The sequence below is a fragment of the Sturnira hondurensis genome, unplaced genomic scaffold (assembly GCF_014824575.4).
Source record: "Sturnira hondurensis isolate 20B ecotype Veracruz unplaced genomic scaffold, ASM1482457v3 Scaffold0003693, whole genome shotgun sequence".
NCBI classification, from domain to species: domain Eukaryota; kingdom Metazoa; phylum Chordata; class Mammalia; order Chiroptera; family Phyllostomidae; genus Sturnira; species Sturnira hondurensis.
The window spans coordinates 4,020,883-4,040,414 of NW_028076324.1; the positions used below are offsets into that span (position 1 = coordinate 4,020,883).

The window sequence follows — 19,532 nt, forward strand, 5'->3', positions numbered from 1 at the left end:
GCAAAGACACCCCCTTTAGGAGTTTATGGTCCGGAGCAATGCATTTGAATGTTTTGATGGATACATGAACACAGGAGGGAGTGACTGTTTCTGGGGTTGTGATGGAGGGGGTAGCATTTGATCTGAGTTTTGTCAGATCCGTAGGACTCTCCTGAAAGAGAAGGTCGGGCGGTACTTCTGGGCAGAGGAACCGCGGGTGCTGAGGGACAGAGGCCCGAGAGAGTCTGGCGTGGGCAGGAGTGAGTGGTCCGAGGTGCCTAGAGCATGGGGTGTATTGCAATGAGTGCGGGTGTATTGCAGTGGGGTATATTGCAGTGACTGTATTGCAGTGTATTGAATGAATGGGGTGTATTGCAGTGAGTGTATTGCAGGAGTGAGTGGTCCGAGGTGCCTAGAGCATGGGGTGTATTGCAGTGAGTGCGGGGACAGTGGAGGTGATGAGGATGACCCCACTGACAATGTTAGTTAAGACCTTGGGGGAGCCCGACTGTGCACCAGAGACTGGTTTAAGAAGTTTGCGTGGATTAACCCAATAAGATCCCATAGCCACCCTATGAGTAGACGCTCTAGTATTCTCACTGTGTAGTTGATGAAACTGAGGTTCGGAGAGGTTGCATGATAAGCACAGGCAGCCACAGGGCCTAGGCAGTCCAGCTCCAGCGTTTGTGCCCTTAACGATGGCTGTGGCTGAGCCTCGCAGAGACAGGCTTGCGTGGATTCTGCAGGAACAAGTCGCTGATGTGGGGAGGGAGCAGAGGCTGACATGCGTCGTAGACCCATCAGCTCCGGTGTGTGCATGTGTGTGTGTGTGTGTACCCCAGGTACAAGGGTACTGATTAGGTCCGGAGATGGACCTTCTGGACTCTCTGCCCAGGGCTTGGCCTTTTGTAAATGTTCTCAGTCTTCGAGACCATAGGTGTGAGCCACCTCTACTAAGCACGGCTGAGGAAGCCTCATTGTTTTAACTGTTGAGCCCCACTTGGCTTGAGACCCAGGCCCCTCCCAGGCCCCAGGGTACCTACCAGTGAGAGAGACAGGTGGGCATTCCCATGCCTTTGACTGGCCTTTCCTTGGAAACAGTCTCTGTTCTGACCCTGGAGACTCATGGGGGTTGGCCAGACACAGTGAGATGCCTACACAGTCAGTGAGAGATTTGGCATGAAAACCTGGTGCGCCTCATTTCCAGGGCAGCTCATGTCCCTTCAGTCTTCTTAGATCTCTGCGGAATCCCTCAGAGAAAGCACTAGACATTCTCAGATATTTCCTCAGCCATGTGTGCCCCTCAACCCTCTTATCAACCAGGGGAGGTGGTGGGCCAGACTGGAAATCCCTGGATGGGATCAGAAGCTTGTGACCACCGCAAGGGCTTGGGCTGGGTCTAAAACTTGAAGGTAGAGTCACCTCTGATCCCGGAAGGGAGCCAGCTGGCATGGTGCAGACCAGCCCTCGCTCGGGGACACATATGGGGACATGCTTCTCCCACAGGAATGGGCTTCTCTCAGAGAGGCTAAAAGCAGATTCAACTTGTTCTCATAAGTGGTCACTTCACAGATGTTCCTGCACCCCTGTGAGTGGGGGTTGGGCAGCTGCCGAGAGATGATACCTAAAGAAGGTACCTTGGATTGGTATCCCAAAACTTAAACCTTGTGACTTTAGTTAACAAATGGATTTGGAGCTATAGAATCTTTAGCGCTAAAGAGGTCGATTGAGGCCAGCTTGCCCACCCTCCCTATTTAATATATGGGAAGCTGGAGCACAGAGAAGCCAAGTAAGTTGCCCAAAGTCACACAGCAAGGAAGGCTCCCAGAGAAGGCTCTAGTTTCTGCTGCACTGAGTGGGCATCTGAGATTAGTAGCACAGCTTCTGTAGGACGTGGTTCAAACCCCCAGTCTTGCCTGCCATCATTAACCAAGGATTCTAGCACCAACTTTATGTAGAACAAGCATTTTTATTCAGACAAGAAAGTATGAGGGAATATGAAACCCTGCCTTTAAGCACTGGTTTTCTTTTAAACGAGCATTGAGTGCTAGGCTTCGATTAGGGCTCTTTCTCTCTGCCTCCTGGGCCTTAACCTACCTGATGGTTTTCCTCCTTCACTTCACTTGCTGGCTCCTTTCACAACCAACGCCTTTCCGGTGACTTGTCCTCAAGCCTCACGTTTGCTTCCCTCCCTCGCGGGAGCCCTGCCCGGCAGCATCCCAGCACTTCAGAAAGGCACCCGTGCCTTCCTGTTCCCCAGCTCCCATGAAATGAATGTCTGTGCCTTCCTATTCAGCCTCCAGCACCAGAGCACTCTTCCCTTCCCTGGCGAGGGCGAAACGCATCCTGCAGGAAGCGTCACTCCCACTTCAGTCTCCCTGACCAGGCTTCCCTTCGCAGCGTGGAGCCTGGCCTTCTGGTCCTAGTCCTCGCAAGGAAGGCCCAGGTCTGAGCTCTTGGCTCAGCTGAACCGTCCTCCGCCCCTCTTCCCCCAACGGTGGAATACTTCCGCAGCTCTCCTCCTGGGAGCTTCCTTTTTTCTTATGTGAAAAATGCTTTCTGATGCCTCTCCGTGTGGTCACTGGCTGTTGCCCCCTAAGTCTGGGACACAAAAGTTGATTGCTTGATCATGGAGGATTTTGGTTACAGTGAGGTGGAGCTGCCACGCAGAAAGTGATGGTGATCTGGTTGTGTGGCCCGAAGGCGATGGCTCTGAGCTCTGCATCGGAGCTGGGAATTCCCTGCTCCCTTTCCTTATTACCAAGAAGCAACATTTGTTATTAGGATGTTAAAATGACCAATCCACTGCCTCAAACACCCCCAGATAATGAATCACCTTGCCGAGAATCGGGGAGTTTCTGTGCCTGCCCCCCACCCACCAGTGTGGGCCATGGTTTGAGGGAACCCTAGAGAAGCAGGGCCCCCCTCCCTAATGCGTCCCTGCTGAGCTGGAGCGGCCCATCTCAGAGACCAGCTGTGGGCTTCAGACCAAGTGGGTACCGAGACCTTCCAGCCTTTGATCTCGACTTCCAGATTGGTCATCACACTTCTGTGTCTTCACCAGGAACACACGAGTGAAGGGAAAGATGTGCCATTCTCTATTCACCCCCCTCTCCTGGCTGTCTTGCATCTCTACCCGCAACTGAAAGGACGAGATACACACATGGACATAGCCTCCCCCTCAGGCCAGAGCACAGACTCAACCTGGCCTCTCCTGTGTCCCCCAGGATGGCCTCTCTCCAGCTCTCTGTTCACCACTCCTTTTGAAGAGACAGCCCCCCCCCCCCCCCCCCCCCCCCCCCNCCCCAGCCCCGCCCCCCGGGCCCCCCCCCCCCCCGCCTCTGCCATCAGATAGCTGCTCGGGTGTGCACACAGGGTGCCCTTACCAGCCAACACCAGCTCGCAGTCCTGCTTCGGCTCCCCATGGCTTCTCGTTAAACACAACGTTCAGACCTTACACTTTTAAGGGGAAGTTGCAAGGACCCTGAACAGACACCTAAATGAGGCCTTCACTGCACCAGTCCAACCCGAATCTGGATATAATTCTGAGGCTTTCAGCTGAGATTGCCCCTAACAACTGGTAAGAGAAAAAGAGAAGGAGGGTTCTTTTTCTTTTAAATTCTGCTAAGAGCACTCAACACAAGATCTACCCTCTTACCAAATGTTTAAGTGCAAAAGAAAATGTAGTGTGTCCTTATACAACAGAGAGTTCTTAGAGCAGCAGAAGAAAACAGGAAAAGATGAACTAAATCGATTTCATTATAGTTAGCGCAGATGAAAGAGCAATTATTCACTTGGAAGTGCTTGTGCACAGAATGCTGGGACAGAGAGGAGCCCCGGGGCAGCCTTCCTGAGCCTGCTCGGGCGGCAGCCTAACCTCAGGGAGGCTCCGGGGGCTGCAGGTTCAGAGCCTGAGCAGTGGATGGAATTGGGCCATTTATTCACTTATTCAATAACTATGTAGCACCTGTGATGTGCCCAGCACCATGATGGACGCCAGGGCAGATACAGCAATAAGCAAAACAGGTAGAAAACCCTGCCCTCACGGAGCTGACAGTTCTTACAGGCAGAGGCAGACAACGATCAAAACAAATACTTTATTTTATAGACAGGTTTCCCCTGCTGTCCCACAGTCAATGTTTCTGTGAGAACTTCCATAAGCTGAAAGAGCATAAAGTGGAGAAGCAGTTGCCATTGCTTTATGTGGAGAAACTTTCTGAGCGCTCCCCGCCGGCAGAGCTCCCCACTGTGTAGACCCGTCCACCTCCTTGGGCAACGCTGGCCACGGCGTGCAGTGCCGGATGCGGACTTAGAGAGACCACTTCACTACTAGCATAGCCAATGGTAACTGGCAGCTTTCAAGATTCTTTTTCTCTGTGAATCAGTGGTACAAAGGGTGGAGGCAGGCAAGTTCAACACACGCACTGTGTCTATTTCATTCACCACCATTGAAACACTTGATCACATCCAGTTTCACACCATGTATGACACCCTCTCAAGCTCTCTTGGGCTTTCCTGATACCTTAGGTCCCATCTTGCTAAGGGATACACAAAATAAACCGAGATGAAGCCCAGATGCTCTCAGACATAGTTCAGAGCAATGGGGCTTGAAGCTGGATGCTGAGTGTGGTTCTCGGGGAAGGACCCTGGGGAGGGGGTCTCTCGCTGCCTGGGGTACAGGCTGCCTCTGTAAAGGCTTGTGCAGAACGAACACTTTTCACCTTTTTTTTGTTTGTTTGTAAAAATGAAACTCCTCTTCCTATTCTTTCAGGTAGCAGAAACACATAATACTAACTGCAGGTCTTCCATAAAAGCAGAGCGGCTCAATGGCAACCTTTGAAAGGTGGGGGATACCTGTCTCAGGAAGTGGTCAGCACCCAGGGAAACACTACAACGGGGAAGAGGGATGGGAGAGGTGCAGAGCTGTGTGCGGCTTCCCTCGGGGCGGCTGAGGAAGGTTTCCCAGAGGTAACCTTTGAGCAAAGATCTGAAGATGGACAGGAGCCAGCCCCACAGAGTTCTGGATGAGATGGGCCAGGAATAGTCAAGGGCAAGGCCTTGAGCTCAGAGGGGCCTCTGGTGTTTGAGAGCAGTGAGGAGGCTGAGATAAGGGTGGCCCTAGGGCTGCTCCTATAGCTCCACCCTGCCCCAGGGGTCTTGCCAGCAGAGCTATGGGTCAGGTCCTCCTGCTTTTTTAACAGAAACTATTTAGGCATCTTTGTTGAGAAACAACTTACAGACTGTACAGTTCACTCATTTGAAGTGTACAATAGTTCAGTGGCTTTTTATTCAGAGAGTTGTACAGTCACCATAGCAACCTCAGACCATTTTCACTGCCCCACAGACATGCCTCACCCCTCAGAACTGCTCTCCTGTGAACTCTGCCTCAACTGTCTCATGGAGGGACAGTGCCCGGTCGTGTCCCCTATACGTCATGTGGGAATGGAGGCTGGGCAAACCGCTCAGATCTCATCTTCTTTGGGCCTGAATGACCTGACTGAGAAGGGCAGGAGGGACTCCCAAAGTTCCTTTCAGGCAAGCTATGACTCTAAGAGAAAAGTGGGGAAGTCCCAGTGAAATTTGGGCAGCAGCAGCCTTTAGTTACTAGGCCAGGCATTCACGTCAGAGACCATCATGGAGACCATCATGAACTCGAAGGCTCCCGGGAACTTCTAGCTCCAGGAAAGGCTGCAGTGAAATGATCTTCAAAAGATCTTTTCTGTTCCTTAAGATTTCCAAGGAAAGGAAGTCTACGTGTTTCACAAATGATGTCTTCTCATGTCACACATCTCTGAGTCTGGGGAGAGAGTGGAATTGAAGATACCCCGAGAAGCGCAGCTGGGGGCGAATCTTTGTGGGCTGTTCCACTTCCGGTGAGATTATGGGTGAGCCACCCTTTCTGAACCTCAAGTTTTCATGCATAATGTTCAAGGACCCGCTCAATTCTGGACCCAAGTGATTGGAGATGCTCAGCGGGTCAGGACATCAAGAGGAGTTCTAGGCATGTTGCCTTCCCTCTACTGACAACCAGAGATAAAGATTGGGTCTGACACTGACCTGAGGACAGCTGGGTCCTGTATTCTTTCCAGGCCTTCTTGCACATGCAGACTCCACACGCTCCAGGCTGCCCTGGAGTTCAGGAGCCAGCTGTCAAATCTGCCCACCTGTGACAACATGGGGCCCACCACCACCTCTGCTGTTCTGGGGGCCCCATCATTCCCTTCACCCTTGGCCTTTCGCCAGTGATAACCGAGGACTTTGACTTCTTTCCTGCCTGTCCTCTTGGTTACTTTCCTGAGATGGTCACCCAGAAGAAAGGTGCTTTCTCCTGGTTGGCACTGTGGAAAGCTCTCCCACCCCCGACCCCGTGTGGACCACACCCTGCTCTGGCTTCACACCCTGCTCTACACTTAGTTGCTGCATCCACTCTGCTCAGACAAGGCCCTTAACCTTTTGCAGCCATGGGGGTTCTCTGTTGTAAACCACAGCTTGTACTGCTGACCCAGAGGGGTTTTGTCAGGAGAAAGTGAAATGCATTTGTTCTTGGCACAAAAGAGGCCCTCTGTGATGGTGGCTAGCATTTTCGCTCTCAGCCTTCGAAGGGGCGCATCACCCACCATCCCCAGTAAGGATCCGGTTTGGCGAAGTCACCTCACCAGGCAGGCATTTCTTATCCTGGGCCACTCAGCACTGAGAGTTCGGGGGGGGGGGGGGGGCAATGATCACGTCTGAATCAGCCCCCGCACGGGCTGTGCCAGCCCCTCCTGCTCAGCAGTCCTGCCTCCCTGCACCAGGCCACTCACCTGAGCTGCCGTGTTGCTGAACAGTGGTGTCACTCCATCGAAATACAGCTGGCATGGCTAAGCTGGGAGTAGAGGCATCGAAACTGGACCACCCACGCTGAAGACAATGGTTCTGGTTAATCACGGCTGTCACCCTCAGAGACTCAGTGGCTCCAGGTAAAGCAACCCCAAACCACTGGAACTGGAAGTAGTTCAAGAATTTGACAACCACATCATCTCCCACACCATGGGATACAGGGCCACACCTGACGCCCAGCCTTTTCAAGGATTTTATCTGCTTCTAAATGGCTAGAACTTTCTGAGTCGCCTCCCACACAAAGCCTGCTGCCCACCCCTCCCCCATCACATTTCTGACAGGACAGGGGACAGAACAAGAAGGCTGCAGTGAATTTTGCTCTTTGCCTTGAGAGCAGGGATCTCAAACTGCACCACTTACAGAATCTTCGAATCCCAGCAGGCCCTTCCTCTTCCTACGTACAAACCGAGCTCACAGGGGCCTGTGGCTAAGATTGAGCTGGGAGGTCCTCCCGACCTTGGCCACCGGCTTGCTCCTCTCATGGTAGGGCACAATTTCAGGAGGGAATCCTTTAGATTGGGCTTTTGTTGAAACAGAATATTATATACGAGTCTGATGGTCAGTGGTAATGCGTTACGCAAACTCACTCAAACGCATCTGCACTGAGCGCCTGCTGTGTGTCAGGCTCTGTTCCAGCCTCTGAGATGAACGAGGCAGAAGGCAGCCTCTGCCCTCCTGGGACCCACATGTTAGTAGAGACAGGAAACATCAAATATAAACCAATTCAAATATAATGGAGTATATATGTCATATAGAGAGTATATAAATACATATTGTATAAACATATATGAAATATACATATTATGTATAGTGGCCCAGAGGAGAGACAGAGAGAGAGAATGTAACATGCAGCCACCTCCTTGTATACTATAGAATACTGTGTACGTGTGTTATGGTCACGTGCTATGTGACAGTGTCTTGGCCAATAGACAGCCCACCTACTAGATGGTGGTCCAATAAAATTATAATGGACCTGAAAATTGCTATCACCCAGTGACATCACAGCTGCCATCAAGATTGTAAGTGTAACTCCTGTTTGTGGTGATGCTGGTGTAAACATACCTACTGCACTGCCAGTCGTGTAAAAGTGTAGCAAATGCACTAATGCACAGCACATCAATTCGATGATGATGATGAATGGCTATGTGACCGGCTCATATGTATTTACTCTACTGTACTTTTAACCATTATTTTAGTTCTCTTTCTACTAATCAAATAAGTTCGCTCTACAACAGTACGCCATGTTGTGCCGGCAGCAGCCTCATGCGTGTTACATCTGCCGTGTCTCTTGATTGCATCGTTCTGTCTTGTGCTTGAGTTAATGTCTCACTGCTTTGTGCAGTGACGTGCTGTAATGGCTCCTAGTGCAGGAGCAGCAGGCTGCGCCACGCCGCCTGGGAGTGTAGTGGGCCGTGCCGCCTCGGTCCGTGTACGTGCGCTCTGGGACGTTCACACAATGACAAAGTCCTCTTTCTCAGAATGTGCCCTGATTGTTAAGTCTCCCATGATTTTATATATAATCAGTATGTATATGTACACTATATATATTCTTTCTCTCTACATATTTGTATATTTTATATATATAGTATAGTATGCATATGTTTCAAAGATGGACCCGTGTGTTTCACGTTCACAGTTCACTGGACCCCCCGAATTCACATTTTATGCATGGTTCACAAACAATACACTAAGGTCAGGTCTGTTGGTGCCAGGGCCCATGTATGTCCTTCCCAGGGCACCTCGTGGCCTCTGTTAAAATGCAGTCACTCTGGGAACATCAGGGCAGTGAAACTGGTTGACCAGGTACTATGATTTCAGGATGGATTTACTGGAACTTTCTAGCGATGACAGATAGTCTTCTTCATGGTTTGCCCCAGGCCAGCCAGGACCCAGGTGTCTGTGAGGCTTGTGCCATGCCAGCTGCATGGCTGACATTTGTTCTAGAATCTCTAGAGTTTGCCCTTGTCCAGCTGGCTGTGAAGGTGGCATTTTGACAGCTCTGATGGCATCTCAGAAAGAAGACATAAGTGAAGCAGGGAGCACTGGATTTAGCTTTCTTCCTACTGGGTCCTTTAAATAGCAGGGTTTGACCTGGAAGCTGCATACCTCCTATTGTCCACCACGCGGGGAAGCACCAGGGTCCATCAGGAGGCAGAGGGAGTGAGGAGGAAATGTGAGCCGGAGCCTTTACTGTGGTTCCTGCAGGAGGCGATGGGTAAGGCAGTGGAAGCAGGCCTAGAGTTGGCCAGCCCAGAATCATTTCAGCAGGCTCTGGGGCACTCATCCCAGGTTGTCTGATACCTGGCCCTGGGGTGATTAGAGCAGGAGGCTGCTGGCCTGGAGGGTCTGAGCCCAGTGAAGGGTGTGGGCTCTGGATGGATTTGTTTGCAGGAAAGGCACCAGGGGCTTGCTCTTCCTAGGAATTTGGCAACCCTGGGAGGGACAGTCCCTCCAGAGTCAGCAAGACCCCAGATGTCAAAGCACAGAATAAAAGACATGCTTCATGCAATAACCTCAAACAAGTCCTCTTACCTGCTTGAGTCTTAGTTTCCTTTTCTGGAAAATAGAGCCCAATAGACACTCCAGTGGATTATTGCGAGGATTAAATGAAGTTAAATGGGCAAAGTATCTGCAATAATGCCGGGTACATTGGAAACATTCAATAAGTATTTGCTCCTTTTCATTTCTGTCTTCTGCCCTCAAGGCCTCTTCCTAAAGGAGAATGGAGACCCCAGAGAATTCCCCTCCCCCACATTCAGGGGTGATGGTGGGAGGTCGGGACGGCTGATGGTCTCATGGCCCCATTTCCCCGTGAGTTCACTTGAGAATCCAAGGATTGCTGTGAACTCTTTCATGAGAAAAATACCAGTTTTGCACATATTTTCAGAAGGACCCAGTCACTGCCCTGACCTTAGGGAGCTCATATGCATCAGGGTGTATTTGAACTTAAAAAAAAAAGGAACAAGTAAGAGGTAAAGTATATCCAGGTGGCAGGACATGCTGAAGTGGAAAACAGAACACCGAAGGGGGGAGGGGGCACTGGGTGCTCGCAGTCACCCGTGTCAGGGGGCAGGCCTGGCCTGGCTGAGAAGCTGAGCTTTAAGTGAGGGTCTCAGTGGGGCAACCTGGGGATATCTAGGGGAGGGGCATTTTAGGGAGAGGGAAGAGCAGGTGCATGTGCCCTGAGGTGGGGAAGTGCCTGGGGCACATCTGGGACAGGGGGAGTGTGAGGGCCTTGTCACATGAGAGGAGCTTCGATAGGAGCCCACCAACGAGGGGAGCTACAGAAGGACTCAAGCAGGGGACTGACAGGTTGTATTTGGAACTCTAAAGCAGTTTCACGTGGGACTCTGGAGGGCCTTATAAGGGTCTCCAGACCCATTGACATTGACCCTAAGTGACATGGCATATAGCTCAGGAGAGGCTAGTCATGCTGTGGTTTAGAATATGTGAACAATTCCAGCGACTTAAAACAACTTCGATTCATGTTGCATGTCTGTCCTGGGTCACTGGGGGAGTAGCCTCTTTTGGGGGCACAGGAGAATATGCTCTTCCACCTGAAAGTGACCCTGTTTCACTGGCCAGAGCATGCCACAGGCCACACCTGGGTTCCGCAGGGCAGGATTGTGTTTTCTACCGGAGGAAGGGCGTGGAACATCAGTGATCACTGACAGTCTGCCTCAGGGGGAGGCCACTCGGAAGGACATTCTTTGGCTTAGTCACTTTGGCTGTATTGCAACAAGAGGAGATGCAGGAAAATCGGGTAGGAGGCCATCCCAACAATCCAGGCAAGAGACAGAGGAGAGGTGTCACCCCTCTGCACCCTGGGACACTCGGACAGGGCCTTCCAGGGCTGTGTCTCCAGTGTTGCAGACCACAAAGCTGACTTCTTTGATTCAGTGCTCAGAGGTGATCAGAGGGCTGATCTCGGATAGCAAACTGATAAGAATTTGACATACAAATCTGAATGCTGATTCATTCATCTGCAGGTTTGAATGAGGAGATACAGCTTTCCCAGTTATTAAAAAAGAGTCTGAGTATGGGGGTTAGGCAGCACCGTTTCAGATCCTGGTTCTGTGATTTCTTAATGACTTGCTGTGGAAAGGGGACTTAGCCCATGAGCCTCAGCTTCCTCATCATAAAATCAGCCCACCAGCTCACAGGGAAGAAGGATTGAGTTAACGTGTCTTGCGTAGAGTCTGGGCCGAGGTAGCCATTCCATAGAGAAAAGTCAGGATTGTTACGGAACACCTACCAGGGATGATCACATGACACGATAAGCCTGGATTCAGAGCCAATAAAGAGATATTTCACTTAAATGTGGTAAGGCGATGGTACAACAGAGATTACCATGGTAGTGGCCAGATTTGAACTCCGTCCCCCTGAGGCTGTCTCCCTTATGAAACAGCTTTTTCTTCAGCCAGTGTGTGATGTAATTTCTCAGCTGTCAGCTTTCCTGAGACATCCCACTCCTCCCTTCCCACGTCTATACCAGGCCACTCTGACTGGCCGTGAGTTTTTCCAGATGGCCTCAGCCACACGTGCACGTCAGTCCTGAAGGCTGGCATCCACAGATGATGGGTACGTCTTCTACTTCTATTTCGACCCTTCCTGAGGGTCTGTCTGGAAATGTCAGGGTTGTGTTAAGGCTACCTCATGTGGTGACCTCATGTGGGAATCACATTGTCTTCCAAGACAGAAATGTGACAAAAATGAGTATGGCAGCGCTTGTAAAAAAATCACCCTCAAAGAAAACCTTAGACCTTAGTTATTTGTGAGCATGTTTGCAGTGAAAATCTTACAAGGAGGTTGATTTCTTTGTTGCAGCTATATCGGGATTACAGAATATGACTCTAACAGCCGGGTCATGCACTGCTCTGCCTAGAAGTATGGCATTGGCATATGGAGGAGACCCTTACAGGGCTCTCCTGATTCATAGTGAGGCCCACCAAGCATTTCAGGAAGGACGTCGATCCGACCAGTGGTGGTGGGCTGGTAAATGTGTAACAACTGGCTCTTAACAGAATTGGGGGAAACCTGACTTCTTAGCTTTTGCCAATTTCTGTGGTATAAATACTGCCATCATGCTTATTTAAGGCTTCAAAAAAACATCAGCTAGCCTACAGATTTCAGCAAAGTTAACAATCAGGTCTCACACGCCAGGGGAGAGCCAGCTTAAGCACACTGATCCCATTGGAGGGGTGAAATAATCCCAGGCCTCAGTGTCTGAGTTCTTGCTCACTAAGTACGTAACCTTGGCCCAGTTACTTAAGGTCTTTGATCCTGGCTCATAGATGGCACCCATGGGGCCTCTTTCTTTCCCCCATGGCTGCCTGGTTAGTAAAGTACTTTTTTGCCATCACCCCCTTGCTGTGTACCTGGGTGGAGGTGAGGACAGAAGCCACGCACACAGCTGTGATATCTTTTTCCGGGAGCATTTCCAAGAAGAGACTGTGCTTTTTAAAAAAAATGTAGGAAGATAGGGTGAAATTTGACAGGTGGGAAGGGAAGAATTGCCCATCTAAAAGGAACTCATTATGGGGAAGAAACACAACGGGAATTTGAAAAGCAGGTGGTGGGTTTCCACCTAAACATTAGCTTCAGTGGTGGGAAGGAAGGAGGCAAGGGTAAAAGGAGGGAGATGCTGACCTTGACATGCAGCTGGACAAATAGCCAGTTGAACATGTTCCTTGGTTTGGGGGATATTTAGGGGACCAACCCAGTGAAGTGCAATGTCCTACAAGTTAGGTGAGCATCCAATGTCAGAACATGGGTGTGGCCACATCCAAGTGTTTTAACCTCACGTCCAGTTTCCTCGTTTTTTAAATGGGGGTAATAGCCCAGCAGGGAAAGGATTCCACAACTGTGAAGAAGGACAGAGTGGGTCCAAGCGCCAATGTCACACAGGAGGAGTGCACAAACCAGTCCTGTTAACGCTGCCCTTAGGAACCGACCACCTCAATGAGAGATCTCCGTCGAGGTTGGGGATCAGGAGGAAAGGGGAGGTGGAAGGGTGAAGGGAGCAAGGCCATCGCCCTTGAGAAGGTTGGAGGAGGAGAGACAAAGATAGGCGGGATTGCATGGAGAGAGGAAGCGGGGTCCAGGGAGTCAGTCTTTGTAAGACAGGAGGAACTTGACCTTGTGATAGGAAGGAGCCAGGGGCGAGGGAGCTGTAAGTCCCTTCATGGGTGACTCTTCCTACCCCCGCCCTTCCCTGTGCTCAGCCCCTGTCCAGCCCTCTTCATTGTTTTTCCAACATGTGATTTAGCTGGGGGACTGAGCACTCTGTGGCAAAGGGTGGAGGAGGGCAGCTGGTGACAGACCTGGGTGTGTGCATCTGACTCTGCTAAACAGAGTGCTGCTATCGGCCCCCCGACTCTCACTCAGAAGCAGTCTCGTAGCCATCTGCAGGTACTCCCTTGGGTTCTCAGAGCACCCCTTGCACCCACATGCTGTGTTCTCTCCCTGAGATGCTCTAACATCTGGCTTCTCCTTCAAGCTCCCTCTCTGGTGGCATACTGGGGCTCCCATATGTGGGCCTCTCAGTGCCTCCCCGACCCATTCTGAGCCACAGCCCTGCCTTCTACTTGCCAAAATTCAGCCTCCCAACATTACCCTGATGGCTGGCCCTCCCGCTGTCCCAGAGCCCTATTGCATCAGAATCCCTCCTGATTCTTCCACTTTATGTGCCCCTGTCCTCCGATTTCAGAGTCCTGTCCTTTCTCAGAGACCCTGTCACTATGTTTCTCACATGACAAGACAGCCACACTCACTTTTCTTCATTTTGCTTTGTTTCCCAATTGGCAACAGTTCAATTGACAGTGACCCTTGAATACTGCAATGACACCACCAGACTGGGACTTCCCCCGCCTTGGTAAAGGGCACCCAACTGCAAGGTGCAGCCCCTCTTGCTGTGTTCTGTTGGCTATAGGTGTGGCCATTCCATTTCTGGAAGCCTTAGCTCCCAGGTTTGGTGATCAGAGCCAGAAGGCCCTTCTCCCAAGCCTTTCTCAGGGGAGGGGAATGCCCCATCCCGCGATGAGATTTTGGCTTAGTGCTGCCTAGCTGGATGAGCTGGACTCCTGTCAACTCAGTGGGCCAGCTGCAAGCCCCACCTCCTGGGCTGCACCAGGAGATGTGAGCAAGCCGTGAAGGTCACTGCCCGGAACTTGTCACAGCCGAACGTGAAGTGTTTAACAATTTCCAGCCTGATCTTCGGAATGCAGAGAGTGATAGAGCCACGGTTGGAAGTGAATCATAAATGCTCCCAGGCCCATCCAAGAATTTGACCAGGGACCACGAGGCTGCTTCCACTGCTGGTCCCTGTGAGTTTGGGTCTTGGCCAGGATAATGCTTTGACTCTTGGACTGACCTCAGGCAAGACAGAAGTCTTCCAAGCGAGCCACAGCAGAGAGGGAAAGCCCTGCACTTCCCCCCCCTGTAATGGGAGACTCTGCAGGCCTTTGGAGATTAATCACTTAACAGAGGGAAAGTGATCTCAGTTAATTCTATTGGCATCACCTCTTTCTTTGTGGCTTGAATGTTACTCTCCTGAGGAAGGTGGGTAGAATTCAAGTTTGGTTTTTAGCTCCATGATCAAGGGCTTCTCTCAGATACCCGTGAATAATATGCTTCTTTTCCATTCTTGGCAAAAGATTCAAATCCTCTGTACCCAGCTAGCCTAGACTTCCTTTCTTCCCCAGCCCCTCCCAAGGCTATGTCTGCAGAGTCCATTCAGGACAATGGTCACTTTTAAGGCCACCAGAGTCAGATTCTGGATTTGAATCCTGATTCCACTTCTTGACAGATGTATGATTTTTTTAAGCTATCTTGTTTCTTCATCTAAAAAACTGGATTAGAGCACTGTATTAGTTTGCTAGGGCTGCTGGAACAAAATAACAGACTAGGTGGCTAAAACACCAGAAATTTATTTTCTCACTGTTCTAGAGGCTGGAAGTCCAAGATCAAGGTGTTGGCAGGATTGGTTTCTTCTGAGGCCTTTTTTCTTGGCTTCTAGATGGCCATCTTCCCATTCAGCTTTGGTAGAATTCCCCTCTGACCACCAAGGTTCAGCAGTACATCCGAGCTGTATCACCATTAACATCAAGAAGTGCATTCACAAAGAGAGGGGTGACATCCCCTTTCTGGGGATGCTCCAGTGTTGGTAATAGGCCTGGTATATACCGTTGAGGTGACTGCATGTTCCCTGCCCTCCAGAAACCTACAGCCTAAATCATGTGACTCCTAAGGGGACCCACCTCCCTCCCTGCCCCAACCCAACAGACCACACACACACAGGAAGCTAAAAAGGTAGTATAACCACTGGGTCTCATGAATGTAGGCCCTCAGCAGAGGCTCGTGGAAATGCCCTGTGTGTACAAAGGGCAAAGCAGGACACAGAGGACTGTGTTCAGAACTTTCCAGAGAAGTGAGAGGAAAATTGTTAGGTGTTTTTAAGATTGGCTTCTATGGAGAACTTGGGATAGTTTCTCCCATGTTTGTTTTCAGTCTTGGTCATTATTATTACAAAATCAACACATACTCATGGTAACAGTTAACCACCCAGCGTTTTTCTAGGCTCATGGTACAATACTGGTTCTTGTTATTACTCTATAATGGTTTGCAAGCTTCAGACTAGAGCATTATCTTGAAATGATGGAAGGGAGGGGTTATGTGAGATGGGCAAGGAAGGCCAGTGCAGGGAGGGTAGAAAATGGCAGAGGACTCGATTCTTCACTGAAGTTTGGGGAGGAGTGGAGAGGTGGACAGGGACCTGGGGAAAGATGAACAGAGTCTACAGCTCTGGGGCAGTTTACTTAGTCTCTTGAGGAATGGGAGTCCTAGCTCTGACCTTGAAGCTTAAGAGAGAAAATAACTAGGTAACATTGATTTCAGCCTGGAAGAATGTCATGGAATTGTGCTCTGGCGTGAGGTCAGGGAATGTGGGGAGGAGATGTTGTCCGTGGAATACTATTCAGGACCATAGTTGAATTTAGTTGCATTTGGTTCTGAAATTTTGGGAGAAGGGAAAAGCAGAAGAGATGCTAAATGGACTGAGCGAAGATGATGCGGGGCGGGGGGGGGGTCGTTGAGAGTGATCACGTGTCTCACTTGAGAACAGGTTGCGGGGATAATATCTGACTAATGATTGCTGGCTGTTGGGTGGGTTTGGAGAAACTCTAATAACTATTTATTGTGTTTAGTTTGATTTTGTTACAAATATCAAATGAGCAACATTATAAGTAAAGTTGCTCTTGGTGATTCAAGTATCACTTAGGATCAGATACACTCATTCCCTTGCCCGCTGAGGAGAAACACAAAGAATGATGTGCAGAAGCCTTGGAAACCAGGCCAGTGAGGAGGAAAGGCACCCTCAAATCATGAGGTACCCTGCTGCTGAGTCAGGGTGGAATTTAGGGAAGAACAGGGCCTCTCAGATCAAGACCTCAGAGAACAATGAGCGCTGGTTTATTGAGAAAGCAACAAGGGTTGTGGGGAGGCCGAGAGAGACAAGAAAGAGTGAAAAAGGCAGTCAGCAAACAGACAGGAGACTCCAGGGTCCTTGATCAGGGTGGTCTTGGAGAGTGCATGTGGGAGGGAGAAACTACGTGGAGGAAGGTTTGGTGAAGGGCTCCTGAGCCCTCGAGTGAGCTGGTAAAAAGGCAAAAGAACGACTCCAGTGCCTCCCCAAAGGGGAAGGGCTGTGGACCCAGGGATGGTGAGTAAGCTGTCAGTCATCACAACTGGTGAACCCCTCTGTGAGTTCCTCTGACAGCTTAGGCTGCTGATGACAAGGACACCATCCCTTGCCACACATCTGTCTGCACAAGCATCCTGTGACCTCAGGATTCCTTAAAATAGAACACGTGTGGTCCCATCATAGCAGAAGTCATGAGCCACCACGGCGGCCCCTGTTCTCAGCCCCTCGATGGAGCGTGCATGTCAGCCTCAGCTTTGCCCTTGAGCAGTGAATTTCTGGGAAGCCCTGGGCTGGGTTGTTGGAACGAAAACGAGATCTCAAAGCTGTCAGCCTAGGGGACAACTGTGACCTCCAAGTTCGGTTCCTGATTTTGTGTTTCTCTCTCCCTCCTTCTTTAGATCGTGGTGTGTGTGGGCGTCTCCTCAGCTGGCAGCCATGCTGTGCCCTGCAGTTGGCATCCAAGATTTTGACTGTGTGGGTTTGTGTCTTTCCGGCAGGTGTCTCCTCTGTGACTTCCCTGATGTCCCTGGCTTGGGTGCTAGCCTCCTATCACAAGCTGCTGCGGGACTCCAGGGACGACAAGAAGAGTATGAGCTACAGAGGGGCCCTCATCCACCTCTTCTGGCGCCTCTTCACCATCTCATCCAGAGTTATCTCTTTTGCCCTCTTTGCTTCCATCTTCCAGCTCTACTTCGGGATCTTCGTGGTGGTTCACTGGTGCGCCATGGCCTTCTGGATCATCCATGGCGGAACGGACTTCTGCATGTCCAAGTGGGAGGAGATCCTCTTCAACATGGTGGTAGGGATTGTGTACATTTTCTGCTGGTTTAACGTCAAGGAAGGGCGGACTCGATATCGAATGTTTGCCTATTATACGATAGTCTTGACCGAGAATGCTGCCTTGACGTTCCTTTGGTATTTTTACAGAGACCCGGAGACCACTGACTCCTATGCGGTGCCAGCACTGTGTTGTGTCTTTATTAGCTTTGTGGCTGGGATCGCACTGATGCTCTTGTATTACGGTGTGCTGCATCCCATGGGGCCACGAGCTAAGATCTTTGCCAGCTCCTGTTGTGCCGAGCTGCTCTGGGGCATCCCTTTGCCCCCCGATGTTGAGCCCATGGCGCCTCAGACCCCTGGGTACCGGGGGACCCAGGTCACGCCTACCAGAGCCGTAACGGAACAACAGGAGGATCTCACGGCTGACACTTGCTTGCCCGTTTTCCAAGTGAGACCCATGGGGCCCCCCACCCCGTTGGGGCGTCCTTACCAACCAGAAGGGCCCCTCATTAAGATTGACATGCCAAGAAAGAGATACCCAGCTTGGGATGCTCATTTTGTAGACAGGAGGTTGAGAAGGACTATTAACATTCTGCAGTATGTCACCCCCACCGCGGTAGGCATTCGGTATCGAGATGGACCACTCCTTTACGAGTTGCTACAGTACGAATCTTCACTCTGAGAGCATCTTGACCCAAGTTGAGAAGGGGACCTTAAGTTGGTTTGCGGTAAATGCCGCTTCGCAAGAAATATAACCCTCCCTTCCCCCCGATACACAAAATCACCACCACCATCACCACCACCACCACCACCACCACTGCTACAAAAAGAGAAAATAATAAGTCACGACCCCTTCAGATAAGCTTTCTTTCCAGTCGCTGTATGTATACAAAGATATTCTCTATGTTTTGTAAGTAAAAACAAAAAGAAAACCTTTCTTTTGTTTTTTACACATAAGAAACAGTATTGAAAATCCCACACTATTGTTCATAGGGTGGAGAAGGAAGAGTTGTCTCCACTCCAAAAGAAAAACAAATGTTTTATACCTTCCACCAAGTGTAGATCATTTATGGGATTGGTGCTGATTGAAAGAACAAAACAAAACAAACACAAACAAACAAACAAACAAACAAACAAAAAACCTTCAACTGCCTTATGCCCTTAGGTGCTGAGTTTCATTAAGTACTGTCATGGTTTCTCATGCAAAACTCTCTGGTGTCTTTTGTACCAAGAGAGGGAAAATTAAACAATCAATTGAAACAAATCTAGAAACAAAACAAAAACCAACCAACAAATGAAACACAAAGCAATCATTCTTCGTATCTGATTATTTGTAAGAAAACAAACCAATTTACCAAAAGCGAAAGCACTGAAACCCCGTTCTCTTTTCAATTTCTCCCCCTCCTCCCCTGTCCCGACCCCAATTTGAAGGCGCCTTCTAGGGGCCAAATGGCCGTGTGGAACTCAGACGGCCGAGAAAGCTCCTCGAAGGCGGACCACGTGCCATTTTAATGCGCTCGCCCAGTACAGCGCACATTTCTTTCCTGGTGAAAAGCAAAACAGAACAAAACAAAAAAGCCACCACAATAATTCGATGAGAACAGGAAATTCTAAAGTAAATTAAGGAAATTTCCATGTACATAATCCAAGAAAATCAGTAATAATAAAACTCAGCATAGTAGCAAAAAGAATGACATTGATTTAAAGGCACAAAACTTAATCAGTGACTGGCAAAAATGATTTTGGTCCGTCATTTTAAGGCTCTGAAAGGTATACATTTATCACGAGTGATACTGTGTAAGGCCTCTTCTGTTTCCATTTGGTGGGAAGCCTTAAATTGATCTGGAAAGGATTCTTCATTTTTCATTTGTGCTTTTTAAAAATACGAACACAGAGGAAAATTCGAGTATATAAAACAAAACCCATGTCAAATTGTAATAACTGACCCATTTCAAAGACTGTTTGGTGCTTCTGTCTTTCACTATTGTGGTTGGCTGAAAAGTCATTCAGCTCACTTGGTGCATCTGGGGTGAGTGGGAAATTTTGTGTGTGTGTGTAGTGTGTGTGCCCATAGCACAGGTATATGTGTGTGTGTGTGTCTGTGTGTGTATGTGTGTGTGTCTGCTGCAAGGTCTTGCCAGAAGTGTAGAACACGACTCTAAGGCAGACTCTGGGTGTGGCTAGGGTGGAGCAG

General features: G+C 49.8%; 1 protein-coding gene across 1 annotated transcript in view; it reads left to right on the plus strand.

Moving 5' to 3' along the window:
* Window positions 1-17,596, plus strand: part of LOC118984622 (XK-related protein 6-like) — a 70,765-nt gene extending 53,169 nt beyond the window's left edge. The window contains exons 4-5 of the mRNA XM_037042758.1: window positions 17,056-17,357; window positions 17,486-17,596. Coding sequence (XP_036898653.1) covers window positions 17,056-17,357; window positions 17,486-17,503 — 320 coding nt within the window. The 3' untranslated portion in view covers window positions 17,504-17,596. The remainder of the gene's footprint in view (window positions 1-17,055; window positions 17,358-17,485) is intronic.
* Window positions 17,597-19,532: the final 1,936 nt, after the last annotated feature.